This window comes from Gobio gobio (assembly GCF_949357685.1).
Source record: "Gobio gobio genome assembly, chromosome: 10".
Lineage (NCBI taxonomy): Eukaryota > Metazoa > Chordata > Actinopteri > Cypriniformes > Gobionidae > Gobio > Gobio gobio.
Genome location: NC_137116.1, coordinates 4173278 through 4187403, shown reverse-complemented (window position 1 = coordinate 4187403; position 14126 = coordinate 4173278). Strand labels below are relative to the sequence as shown.

The window sequence follows — 14126 nt, the reverse complement described above, 5'->3', positions numbered from 1 at the left end:
CATATAATAACGTTCCTTATTTGACTTTAGAAGAAGTTCCATTTTGGTTATTCTCACACAGCAACATTACAAAGATGACATTTGGGATGCTAATAGAACGTTCTCACATGGTCCTCTGTTGGTCAAATAATAACGTTCCTTATTTGAATTTAGGGGGACGTTCCATTTTGGTTATTCTATGATCACACAGCAACGTTACAAAGAGAACATTTTGGACATTAACAGAATGTTCTCATACGGTTCCCTAGATGGGGTCGTTTCAATCGGGACTGCGCTGCAACATATCTTGTTCAGTGCAGTGGTCTTTACACTACATTCCCATAACGTTTGCAGGACCTTTAGGGGACCAACCTAGAATGTAATTTTTTGGTCCTATTTTTCCATCATGTTTACTGAATGCTTTCAGAACATGTGTGAATCAATGTACACTGGGCTACTTTGCAAATGAGAACACAGGATTTGCACAAAAGTTGCTTCTCAAAGCAATAATTTTCAGCAACCATTATTCCAGTCTTCAGTGTCACATAATCTTTCAGAAAGCTGGTCAAAATACATATATTTGAATACATTTATTTGAAATAGAAATCTTATGCAACATTATAAATGTGTTAGCTTTCACTTTTGATCAATGTATGTCCTTGTTGAAAAGTATTAACTAATCAAGTATTACTGTAATAAAATAAATCTTACTGACCCCAAATGTTTGAACGGTAGGCTATGTGTATATTGGGTTTACTGGAATGCTGCTGAGCTTTTGTTTGTTTAAACTTCAAAGTCCAAACAGCACTTTACTTAACAGATAAGGCTGTTTTTCTACTCAAATTGTAGAGAATAACGAGTAGTACATCTCTTCAATAAAACTACAATTAGCTATATGATATTTGTGTAAAGTTTACTTAATGTAATTGCAATATGACAGATATCTTTGTGGCCATTTCATGATCTTTCTCTAATTAAAAATGATCATTACCAAAGCATGAAAATTAGTACTTATTCATAATAATAATAATGTAATGAAACTATATGCATTTGTATCAGATTTTCAAAATAATTTGTGAAATTAATCATTAACGTATTGCTCCACCCTCCTCTGTTCACTTAAATACAGGCATAGATTTTGGCTTCATATAATCAGATCACTGTCTGCAGAAACATGGTGAGCTTCCATTATAATATTGCTTATGTTTATATTTAAATATTTTAGGATCAATAGATATTTTTCACAATTAATTACAGGATTCATTAAATGTGTGTCAGTTGCATGTGATATTTGATACTCGTTTTATGACAATGATAATACAATTTCACAATACAATCACTGCAAATTACTTTGTTAAGCAAACATACTTTCATGCTCATTATATGCTCATTATACATTGTTGTAAAATTAAATTCACCTCAATACTGCAGCTAAACTATGTAAAACTATTTAAAGTTTAACATTGGATCAATTGCTTTATTTGTTTTTGTTTGTTGACTGTGAAGAGGTCTGTGGTTTTGGGTTTGCTTCTGTGCATTGTCCTTCCTCTGGTCAATGCTGCATGCTTCCAGGAGGACCACAAAACACCAGGTACATACACACATAAACTTTCCTTTGCTTTTATTGCATGACTAAAAAGTATGACCCATTTTTCTGAATTATATGATCCTTGATATAGTTACGTTTTGCCAGGACTCAACAGATAAGACTTGGCATCCTGTTGGATCCACTTGGAGAAACAGTAAATGTATGGACTGTAGTTGTTCTGCTGACTCCAAGAGCTGCTGCGATGCGTAAGTATATTTAATGTTTACTAGTGAACATTAATTGTATTGATTTTCCTGAGAATTAAGTTACTAAAGTAAATGGGACCATTTTGGGAGGATTTAATAGAAATGTGAAGCACTTATAACAAATCTGTTAAAATTGTGTATTACTTGAGCTGTAAAAATTATTCTATTTTACGGATGATTTAGAGCAGGGGTCTCCAAACTCGGTCCGAGAGGGCCGCTGTCCTGCAGAGTTTAGCTCCAACCTCAAATAAACACACCTGAACCAGCTAATCAAGGTCTTACACGTCCTAGTAAGACACTGGCTGAATCCGAAATCTCCCCCTAAACCCTCATTCACTATTCCCTATGTTAGTCCACTAATAGAGTTCACTTGCAGGAGTGAATAAAAATGAGATTGTGGTGCAATGTGGTATTGAATGAGTGCACTCAATAATGCCCACTATGCTTTCAGACACCACTACAAATGACTGTCCCCTCAAATAGTGCCCTATGAGGGTATAGGGGGCGATTTTGGCCACTGATTTGCTGGTTAAGGTGTGTTTAATTGGGGTTGGAACTAAACTCTGCAGGACAGCGGCCCTCGAGGACCAAGTTTGGAGACCCCTGATTTAGAGTTTTAGGTGTTACACTGTCATGGCAAGATTATTATTATTTTTTTTAAATCCATGTGAAAAATACTTTAAGACCCAAGGCGAATCACTGTTGCTCTCTATTACAAAAGCATTAGGTTAATTCATTCATTTTGGTTCCCTTTTGAGGGAACTCAATGTGTCAGTTGCTGACACTATAGGAACACCTTAAGTGTGTGCCGCACGTGTCTGAAGCACATGTGTAATCACAATAATTTTACTGGCCGAGGAAGTCATATGACACCACTCAACGCTGGCATGAACCCCCATGAGCTTTTGGTTTCTTCCTGATCTCCATAAAGAATTGTTTCCACCAGTGGTGTGGTCCTAAAAAAATAAGTGGTGTCCTATTACCCAGTAGCACCCCCCCCCCCCTCCCCCCAAATCTTTTTTTTTTTTTGTTATCAAATAAAATCTTTTATGTTGTTGCTTTGGCATTAGTGGCGATATAAAAGCCAATTATTCAAGGGTTTAGTTTTGGTTTTTGAACATTAGCTTATTAGCATTAGCTGGTAAAAAATTTACAACAGTAAATAAAAATGTGTTCTGAGTTTCACAAAGTTTTATGGAAAAAACAGCAATTGCGATTTTTAAAGATCATACTCATCCGCTTCATTCTACCTTTGAATTGCTTCCATCCGGACGTAGGCTAAAAATTCCTCTGGCCAGAAGGAATGTGTATAAAAAATCGTTTGTCCCAATGGCAGTGATTATTTTAAATCGCAGTTTTTTAAAGTAGTATAACATTTCTTACTCTGAAACAATGTCAAATTGTTTAATTTTATTTTTTGTATTTGTTTTGTAAATGTGTGATGTGATTTTGTGTAGTAGTGTGAATTTGTATATGTCACCAGTGTCAAAGATACATTTCTGTTCTGTGACAAACAGAATGGACAATAAAGTTCAATTCAACAAAAACCGCAGACAGGCTGAATGAAATTGTAAATCCACCCTCTGTCAGTAGGTGGCGCTTATAGAACAGTAGAAATAGAGCTGTTTCCCGGTAACCTCTGTAAACAAAGCAGCGCTGAGCTTATAAAACACTATGGATGCTCAATCAGCTCCCTAGTTCAGTAGTCAGGGCATTTAAAAAGGGCCGTTAAACAAGTATGTTCTATATAGTATGAATGAATGTCGTATTAATGTAATCCGGACGTACTACATCCGCCATGTTGTCATGATCATGTGACCTACCAGCGCCATTTGCGTCCCATCACCTCCATTCATAAATCCTCTCCTGTGGCCTCATGGGATAGTAAAGTGTCCATCGTATGTGAACCTTCAGAATCTCGCTGGAAGTAGTGGGTCATCCGGGTACTTTTTTGCTACTGTTTTTCGAATACTATGAATTCGGACATACTACTCTGTTGGTGTACTGGCTTTTGCATACTATATAGTAGAGAAGTATTCGATTTCGGACACAGCATATGCGTTACACAGAGGGAAGATGAAAAGAAAATGCCATTAAAACTTTTCTTAAGGCAGTCATTTCCCCCTCAGATATATACGGAGCCCCGAACATGACATGCAGGAAAAAACTAGTAGGCTAAATCATGCGTACAATTTATTAATTTGTTCCCTTAATTTATAAATCGTTCCCTCGGTTTGCTTTATCAAACCACAATCCAGAACCATATCGTTTTGAGCCAGAATACACAGACGAGGAGTTAAAAAACTTTGGAAGCTGATAGACAAGACGCAGAATTACCTCTAGCACCGCTCATTTGTTACTGTGACAGAGCGTGTTCGTGACAACACAATACTAACATTACAGGGGATACATGAAGCACAGGAACAACTGCAATACAGTAGTGACCACACGTTACATTACTAGATCTAGCTAATGGCACTGTTACAGTAGGCTAGTCATCTAAACATAACGGAACACTTACCGCAGCTGCAGGTGATCCGCTTTGTCCTGTCTGTACTACCGATGGGATGGCCGTATCCTTCAGCACACGTTTCATGGTCCGTGTGGCAAATTCCATTTTTTCAAAATAGTCGTCCTCGGTTAAATGTTCTGAGCAAACGCGATGGTACTTGATGATGACTACAGGTGTGTTTGGATCTATATCCAGAGCAAGCAGCCATAGATTCATCAGGTCAGCGTTTTGGATTGGAATTCTATATCATGGTATTACCTTTTCTCCCCTGTTTATTGTCGCAGTTCTTTAAAATACAGTGAACACGCATGATTGTAAACTATCTAGTAATCGCTGACTCTATTACTCCAACTCTGAGCAAACTCTCTGCACCGCGGGGTTTCTCAGGTGCTGCGAGCAAATCACTCCCCAGAAGTAGAGCAGTGCTGCGCCTTCTGAGAATATAGTCCCCAGTGTGTATACGTTTATAAGATGGCTGTGTCTCATGTAACCTTGTTATTTGTACACGCTGTGACTATACACATCACAACATGTAAATAGAAAAATGTTGGCGTTATTTTGTCACTTATTGAGCAGTAGAGCTAGCAGGAGCCGTTTACCTCCAGTCTTTGTGCTAAGCTAGGCTAGCGGTGGGTGCGTCAGACAGAGTTATGGCACGCACGGAGATGAGAATGGTATGTATGGACTTATCTAACTCTGGGGGATATGGGGAATAAGCTAAAGTCCCAAAAAGTCGGCGTGTTCCTTTAAAGTTGTCAATTCGCTCAACTGTCGCACATTTTATCATTGGTCACGACAGGAACAGCTCGTGGAAATCTCTTCACACTTCTGGAGCGCTGGTGAACGTGTGCAGAGTAGGGTGAATCGCGTGCCACTCGTGCACAAAAATAAACCGGGCTTCAGTCATGTTGCGCTGATAATCAGCCTTTTCAGTTTGAACGGGAACTTAGCACTCATAAAAGCTCCGAACGCACGATGCTAAAATAATTATTTCACTTACCACATGTGTCCGCTGCAGTGAGAGAACTGTGCTCAATACACCACTCAAAAATGTTGATGACGTTTAATGCAGGCGGACTTTTATAGTCCTGCCGGTGCACTTAGTGACATCATATGTCTGCCTTGGCCAATAGAATTCACCCTTCGCGGCAAGTTTGATTGACAGGCGATCTGACCAATCACATCGCCAAATCTGCTATTTTGACCGACAAAGCAGTCAGGGAAGTTAGTAGATTAACATCGGTGGACTTGAACTTGAAAAACGGTGTGTGCTTAACACAGTTGAAACAACATTTATTTTAGTGTTCATTCATGTTTATTTGATAAGTTAACTTAGTTAAAGGTAGGGTAGGTAGGATTTGGTTAAAAAACTTTTTTTCCAAATTTGTTTAAACTTTCTTTATATATCAATACATAATCAAAATGTAAGTACTCTGAAAAAGAAAGTATGAAAATTGAGTGTCTGTAGACCTCTCACGACTGTTTTAAAGACAGCTCATTATTTCCATCCAAGGAGCGGAGTGCATATAGTGACATCATGTCAGAATCACATGTAATAAAAAAATCTAACTTTATCATTATGAATATAAACAAATAAGATGTCTTTTAGTACTCACTCTCAAGCTAGAATAACGATACTGGAAAAGTTCAAAATACACACACAACACAGTGTCTACGACACACACAGATACAAGATAAAAACGTAGGTAGAGTATATAAAAACAAACCAAGGGGCGAAATAAACGTGCAGGTAAAGTTCCCGGTGAACATGGTAGAAGAGTTTAGACAGAGGGTAGTAACTAAAGCTAACTTAGTTCTAAAAAAAGTTCCTGGATGCGGTGTACTAGCTTTTACACATGCATTTGGTTATCTAAAGTTACATTTTGCGAAATTCAACACGACAGCGATCAACTTGAGCTAAGCATATTGAGTATTTATCATCTCAACTAATGGTTTGCTAAGTGTATAACATTGTAACTTTATGCTAAGTAATGTTATGTTAGCTATATTAGCCAGCTACGTGTGCTAGTGAGACATGCTTCATGAAAACATAAACCAAAAAAATGTATAATCAAAATGAAAGATTACCTGTCCAGCAGAAATACAGCCTCTTGAACTCAAACGGGTGCGCCAGGGTTGCCAGGTTTTCACAACAACATCCGCCCAATTGCTACTCAAAACTAGGCCAAAACAAGCCCAATCGTGTTTCTCCGGTAAAAATCGCGTTTGGGGGGTAAAATATGTGTCTTTTTGGTAGGGCTGCCTGCTAAAATTCGCAAATCCCTGGGCAAAACATCACATAATTGGGGTAGCTTCAACCCGCGGACATGAAAATCAGCCCGCGGCAAGTGTGTGAAGTAGCCCGACTTGGCAACAGTGGGGCACGCGCATGTGGGCAGATCCTGGAGCAAAAGCGGCGGTAGCCATGGTAGCGAGAGAGAGTGACAGTCGCCCCAGCCAATCACTTGATTCGGCCCGAACGCAAATAATGAGCGGTGTTTATTGCAGATTAAAAAGTCTAGAGTCACTCGATTTTTATACTCTCTTTTTCAGAGTACTTAAATTTTAATTATGTATTGACATATAAAGACAGTTTAAACAAATTTGGACAAAAGTGTTTTAGATCAGACTTACCCACCCCACCTTTAACTAGAAGAAAGAGATGATCGGTTCACCAGCAGCTTTAACTGAGGCAGGACAGCGATCACGACACATTAAAGAGCCACAAAACGGTATTCATTGTTTACATTTCTAAAAAATGTAAAATTTAGAAAGATGAGACTTTGTTTCATATCAAAAGTAACTTGCTCTGTCCTGTCTGTCGGCGTATTGTCAGTGTCCTCTTTGCTACGCAATGTATTTTCTCTATGTGAGAACATGTGTGTGTGGTGTGAGAGCGCCATGGCTTGTCGGACATAGCAACAGTAACTAAAGGGGGCGGGTCTTTCTTTGCGAACGGTCAATTGATGTGTTTGCACACATGCTTCAGACACTGGTGCATGCTAAAGGCGTTCCAATAGCATCAGCGACTCACGCAACGTCTCGTTCCCTTCTCAGGGAACCAGGTTACTGTAACCCAGAGACATTTTAACATAACACACATACATTTTGTGACAATTTTGGATGGATATAATACCTAATAATTCCTTTTATTTTGTTTCATTTCCGTAGAATGGCGAGGCCCACTGATTATCCTGACATGTGCACAGTGGAGTACGATTTCACTACATGCACATATGAAGTTTTTCAGAAAGTTCCATGTGCTCATAGTGCTGTTGGGAAATGATGGCCACGAATTAAGGAAAGAATTAAATCTTCATTCTTGAGTTTTGATCTTCATTCTTGAGTTTTGACTGCTGATTTAAAGGGCAATAAAAGAAATATCCAAATTAACATGAATTGTGCATTACTGGGTTAAAAGTTTGGAATATTTCCACAAAAAATGTCTCTTATGCTCACCAAGGATGCATAAAAAAAAATTATATTAAAGGGGTGGTAAACCACGATTTCACTATTCTAACTTTCGCTAGCGTGTAATGTTGCTGCTTGAGCATAAACAACATCTGCAAAGTTACAACGTTCAAAGTTTAAAGCAAAGGGAGATATTTGCTTTTAAAGAAATCAGTTTCTAAGAACTACAGCAAACGGCCAGCAGGCGACTACAGACATTCCTCCAGGGTTGGTGACATCAACAGGCTCAATATTTACATAAACCCCTCCTCCGAGAAGATTAAATAAGGGGGGGTGAGGCCATTTTGTATCGCGGCGCTGTTGTGGTATAGTTAGGCTGGAGTGTTGTTGCCGCGATGCCGAGGAAACGCTGTTATTTTCATCCGGATTGCAGGTCTGGGGTACTTGCTCTGTTCAGCCTTCCTTGGGACGGGGGTGTTGCAGAGCGTTTAACATACAGCATGTTAAATGCACGTGTGTTTGAGTCAGCGGGGAACAGGCGCGTGCGGGGCTCCCTGCAGCACATCTCACAGAGGAAAACATCCACCGTCTTCGCGATTTCAATGCCGGATTTGCACAACGTCAGCTGCGTGAAAAAAACACTGCTGGTGCGTGGATGCACGACGCGCGCGCTGCACATTTCACGGAGGACAACACAAACTTCCACAAACTTCGCGAGTTCAATACAGGATATGCACAACGGCTTGTCCTGAAAGCTGGATTTACAAATAGAAGCTGTTTACGGGCCACAACCTGTAAGTCTGATTTATTTTTCATCGATGTGTTTTCCTGTAATAGGTTGTAGCAAGGAAGTAAACAGATGACAACGCTGTTCTGCAAACCAGTCTGTTAAATGCTCATTCATACTTAACGTTATCCGACGAACACCTAACGTTACAAACACTAACGTTAAAATCTCAACAGCGAACCTGACATTAGTGTAAATTATTCTTTGATTAGAGCTTTTATGTATTGTTTATCTACAGGCATGCTAAACATGGTTCTGTGTGTGATTTGGCTAACTTACTAGTTAAAGCCAGTGCTTAGTGTTCGTTTTGGGTTAGTTCTTGCGACAGATATTTGGCTATAATCGTTCTAAAAATACAAAAGTTAAAGTGCCATTCATTAGCGATTATAGATCCGCAGTCTTTACTCTTGAGGACTGAACAGGTTCTGCTCGATCATCTTCACTCAAATGTTCTGGGTCTGATTCGGGCTCATATGGTTTTATTGACGCCGTTGTTTCTAATACTGACCAAAGCACAGCCTCCGGTAAAGGTAAGGGGCGTGACGTTTCCGACAACCGTGCACTGCGGTTAGCGAATCAGAACACACTAGGCCAGCTAACCAATCAGAGCCCACTGCGTATTTTTGAGGGACTGGCTTCATACAACCCGGAAAGCATCAGACCGTTTTACAAGGAGGGACAGAGCAGTGTAGAATAAAGGTCAAATATATGAAAAATAAGGCAATTTTTTTTAAAACGAAGCATGAACACATGTTACAGTGCACCCCACAAACACAGTCAAGCCTTCAAAAGAATGTGTTTTACCACCCCTTTAATTGAGCACTAAATCAGCATATTTGAATGATTCTGAAGGATCATGTGACACTGAAGACTGGAATAATGGAATTCCATCACAGTAATAAATTACATTTCAAAATATATTCAAATAGAAAACAGTTTTTATTTTATTTTTTGGCTGGTAGTGTAGGCTAGGTCAACATCATTTGGACAGGTATTTAGGCAACCTTATTAATGGCATTTAAAATTAAAACTGTAAATTAAATGAAAGACATATAACGGAATTGAAATAATAAATTATATACATTAAAAGATGCAAATTCTAGTTTACATTTTTTATATGTAAAAAAAAAGTAATAAATGTGAATAAAATGTAAAAAAAAAAAAAAAAAACGCAATTTGAATTTAAATTAATTGTACACCTGTGTTTATATCAATAAAGCTGAATCAATACAATCTGTTTGTTGGCACTTCTTTTTTAAAAAGCAGCACAGACCAATTCTATCTTAACACTTTTTTAACTCCATGCCATGCCGTTGCATTGTACTTGTACATGTGTAATGACAATAAACTTGAATCTCATCTCATCTCATCTCATCTCAAACGGTTGGAATTTGGTGGTCAATATGATTAATATGAAGCGGTCAATGAACATTTTCACTAACATTTCTTACCACTAGATGGCAAAACAACAATCTAAATCTCTCTTTGGCTTTCTTCATTGCTTTAAAAAAAGAGGATGGAAAGTTGTTTTGGAGTCAAGGGGCTGAGAGAGACAATGATTTTGAATCTGGCAAAGACACGCGCACACACACATTCTCAAACATAAACACACACAACCACACTCCCTCCCACACTCCATCAATCTAGCAGCAACTGGGGCAGCTAGCAGAAGTGTGTCAGACTTTTGGGTGCATGTGCACATTCACATGTGTGCATTTGGGTTCTAGAAGCTTGTTTCTGTTCAAAGACATTTTCTTCTATTTTTCTGGAAAACATTCATTCTGCTACCACAGGACACTAGCAGAACAAAGAAGACAAATTTCTCCAAATTAGGTCTCCACATACGGATTACGGATTGTTAAGGATCCTGTGGAAGCTTACTTTTCTCTCATGGTCACTTTTTTATTTTTCCTGTAGTCCTGACTTTTGCTTGACTCAAACAGTGCTTTACAACATGTGCAGACTTTGGAGGGTAGCAGTTTTGCTCTGTGTCAAATTGGTGGACACTGCGAATGGAAATACAGGACTTGTGCCGGAAAGAGGGACAGCAGCTTCCTCCTGCTATGGGGGCTTTGACCTCTATTTTGTTCTAGACAAGTAAGTTATCCTGTTATTTAACACTTCTCCTTACCAATGAGTGATTATCAGCATGACAACACTCCATAAATACTGTGTTGGCATTTGCATACCATATAAGACTCACTATGAGTGAGGGCTTTAACCCATTAACCTGATTTAGTTATCAGTAGTTAGAAATACACATAGTGCAGTGCATAACGTAAAGCTTTTCAGGTTCTGTTACAGTGAGGATGGCTAAATTAAGTGATGCTTTCATGTATTAAATGTTTTAACACATTGGAACCTGACTTCAAGAGTCATGTTTGTCCCTTTATGGTACTTTGAAGATCATTTTAAAATGAATCCCTATGCCATTTAAACATTACATTAGATGCTAAATAAGTGGCATCTGCTGACAAATGCTGCATATTCTTTTCTGAGAAATAACTTCACCTCATCATTTTTCCTCAATGACTTTTATTAAAGTCAGTTCTCCTCAAGTTCACACAGGTGTCCTATGAGAGGATCCACAGGTGTATATTAACAGTAACTATGAATATGATCCACTAACGTTAGACAACAACAAAGTGCCCAAATAGCCTATATATTGTCTTCACTATATCTATTGTTTTATACATATTATTATTATTATTATATATATTGTTTATTTTTTTGTGAAATATTTAGCTTTAGTTTGATATTTTATCAGTCAGTGATTTTATCATAATATTATTGACATATTAGAGAGAGAGAGAGAGAGAGAGACGAATGACAATAACGATAATTGTTTTCCTCTGTAACATATGTCTCATCTAACATGAGGTGAGAAAATTGCATGTTTGGGGTCAATGCGGACACGCTGACTGGATGCAAGTGCTGCCTCCTGAGGCCAGTTTACAAATATGCAGCTCTGAGCCAAAAGCCTGCAAGGGAATGATATATTAAACAGCTGGTTTTAGAGGCTATTTGCCATATTAGTTCCACATAGGCAGTTGAATAAAAAAAGTAATGTGCTTCTATGCATTTTGACTTCAAATTGAGTTTGTTTGAAAGTTTGCTTGGCAACTCAAGCTATCTTGACCTCATTTTGGCATGTATTGTGGCGCAAGCCCTTGGACCTATAAGAACACATGGAAAATCAATTACATATGGTTCTGAACTCAATCATCACACTGTGATGCGTGCTGTACACAATAGGAATATACACACCCCTGGACATACAGTAGATTGGATGTGGGTCACAGTTTCCAACTATTTAGTTTCTATACCAGTATAAACTTTGGCTCTACTTGGCTCCCCAGAGTGTTATGTTCATGTTCGACGAATGTGTTTTAAGTAAAAAATAACACAGCTGTGTTTCCTAATACATGTAAAGCATTCGTCATGGGTAGGCTGGCAGTTCAGCTGTGAATGTGATGTTTTTGTTGGACAGATTCATATTGTTTTACAGCGACATACAGCTGTATCTCAACTCATTTCCCATTTACGCCACTGCCTTGGATCCTGCATGTAAATCAAATGATGTCGGATCAAATTCTTTTTCGCTGATTTTCCTGAATATAACAATGTCGGTTATGTTATTGATATTTGGTGCAAATATGCATGTTATGTCATTATCAGCACTCAAAATGCTCAAATGTTCCTATGGGCCCTTTTCATGTCTTTCATCATCTACAAGACTTGTGACGTCTAAATATTATTGTTCAACTAGATACACAAAATTAATTCTAGAAATGCTATGGGAGAAAAAAGTTAAGGAATGCAATGATGACATAACCTGCCACTAAAGCAAATAGATAAATGTGCCCCTTTCACATTAATAACAGCAGCACTCAAGGTGATTTAAAGAAAAACTGATGATCATGCTCTTCAGAATGATCTGAAATGTGCATCTTGTGCTCCAATTGAATCAAGGACATCTGCAACTCATTTATTTCACATCATAACTTCTTTGATTGAAATTGTTCAAAATGCCTTAACCTTTCTCTTTATTTCCAGGTTTAAATAATATTAATAACTCCCATTTTTACTGTGGCATTAAACTTTTAGACCCTACTAAGCAAAAGAGCAATGCCAAAATCTGTCAAATGTTGTCAAAAGGCATCTTTACATAGCCGAGTTAAAGAGTTAGTTCACCCAAAAATGAAAACAATGTAATTTATTACTCACCCTCATGCCGTTCCACACCCGTTCATCTTCGGAACACAAATGAAGATATTTTTGTTGAAATCTGAAGGCTCAATGAGGCCTCCATAGAGAGCAAAGCAATTTACACTCTTAAGATCCATTAATGTACTAAAAACATATTTAAATCATTCAATGTGAGTACAGTGGTTCAATGTTAATATTATAAAGCGACGAGAATATTTTTGGTGCACCAAAAAAAAACTAAATAACGACTTCCATAGTGATAACCGATTTCAAAATAATGCTTCATGAAGCTTCGGAGTGTATCGAATCAGCGAGTCGATTCAGTGGTTCGGAGCGGCAAAGTCACTCCGAACCACTGAATTGACTCGCTGGATCCTTCCAAGGATCCTTCAAATTGAGACAACTTTTGATGAAGTGGCAGCAGAGAAATGCAACCTTCGTAGGATGCAGCCTTCCATTTGAGAAACACCCTTATTTTACATCTTGTAAAAAGGGACATAATGGATCCCCTTGAAGTCATTTTCTGGTAATATATCTATACTTTTACTCAAGTGTGGCTTTCAGGTACTTCATCGACCACTGATAAAGTCCAGTTTATACTGGTAAAGGCCATGCCTGCTCTGACCCACTTCAGCCCCTAGTATCAACCAATCACCCACTTCAGCCCCTAGTACCCTAGTTTTTATAGCCAGCAGCCACATCACCCTGTAGCCTTAGACTGGTTGCCTACTGAAGCTAAGCAGGGTTGAGCCTGGTCAGTACCTGGATGGGAGACCTTCTGGGAAAACTGGATTGCTGTTGGAAGAGGTGTAAGTGAGTCCAGCAGGGGGTGCTCACCCTGTGGTCTGTGTAGATCCTAACACCCCAGTATAGGGATGGGGACACTGTACTGTCAAAAAGCACCATCCTTCGGATGAGACGTTAAACTGAGGTCCTGACTCTTTGTGGTCATTAAAAATCCCAGGATGTCCTTCGAAAAAAGAGTAGGGGTTTAACCCCGGCATCCTGGCCAAATTTGCCCACTTCAGAAGCACTTTTGTGTGACTTTTTCAGTATAAATTTGGCAAGATACAGTCAAATCTGACTATTGCAATAGTTTTAGCGTTATTTATTTATATACAAACACAACTGATCATAATAAGTCATGCAGAGTTACAGTCTATTTAGAATCTTCAGCAGACAAGAGATGCAATGGGATTCATTTAGCATATAAAACAGGAGCCTTCTAGCAATTATGGGACTATGCCCACTATTAAGTTCTGGTTATGTTTAACACGGGTTAGTTTATCAACACAAATCAATCAGCAATGCTTTGGATCTGAGTTATGGGAAAGTCAGGGTTTGGTTATTCTACTTATGGGCCATCTCTGTGGCTCCACTTTATAGCTGTGGGCTTGATGGTTTTGGCTCCTGTGCTCAGGAGGGTCTGTGAAG

The 14126-nt window shown here is 38.6% G+C and overlaps 2 protein-coding genes across 2 annotated transcripts in view; both read left to right on the top strand.

Annotated features, from left to right (window-relative positions):
- The first annotated feature begins 1133 nt into the window (after positions 1 to 1133).
- On the top strand, positions 1134 to 9714 carry msmbl (microseminoprotein, beta-like). Its single transcript, XM_079826578.1, has 4 exons — positions 1134 to 1156; positions 1486 to 1570; positions 1659 to 1773; positions 7457 to 9714. The coding sequence occupies exons 1-4, from the start codon at positions 1154 to 1156 to the stop codon at positions 7569 to 7571; spliced, it is 318 nt and encodes a 105-aa protein (XP_079682704.1). The 5' UTR covers positions 1134 to 1153; the 3' UTR covers positions 7572 to 9714.
- A 447-nt stretch (positions 9715 to 10161) lies between these two features.
- The window catches only part of antxr1a (ANTXR cell adhesion molecule 1a), an 89529-nt gene continuing 85564 nt past the window's right edge, over positions 10162 to 14126 (top strand). Inside the window, exon 1 of the mRNA XM_079827732.1 lies at positions 10162 to 10580. Within this exon, the coding sequence (XP_079683858.1) occupies positions 10438 to 10580 (143 nt within the window). The 5' untranslated portion in view covers positions 10162 to 10437. The remainder of the gene's footprint in view (positions 10581 to 14126) is intronic.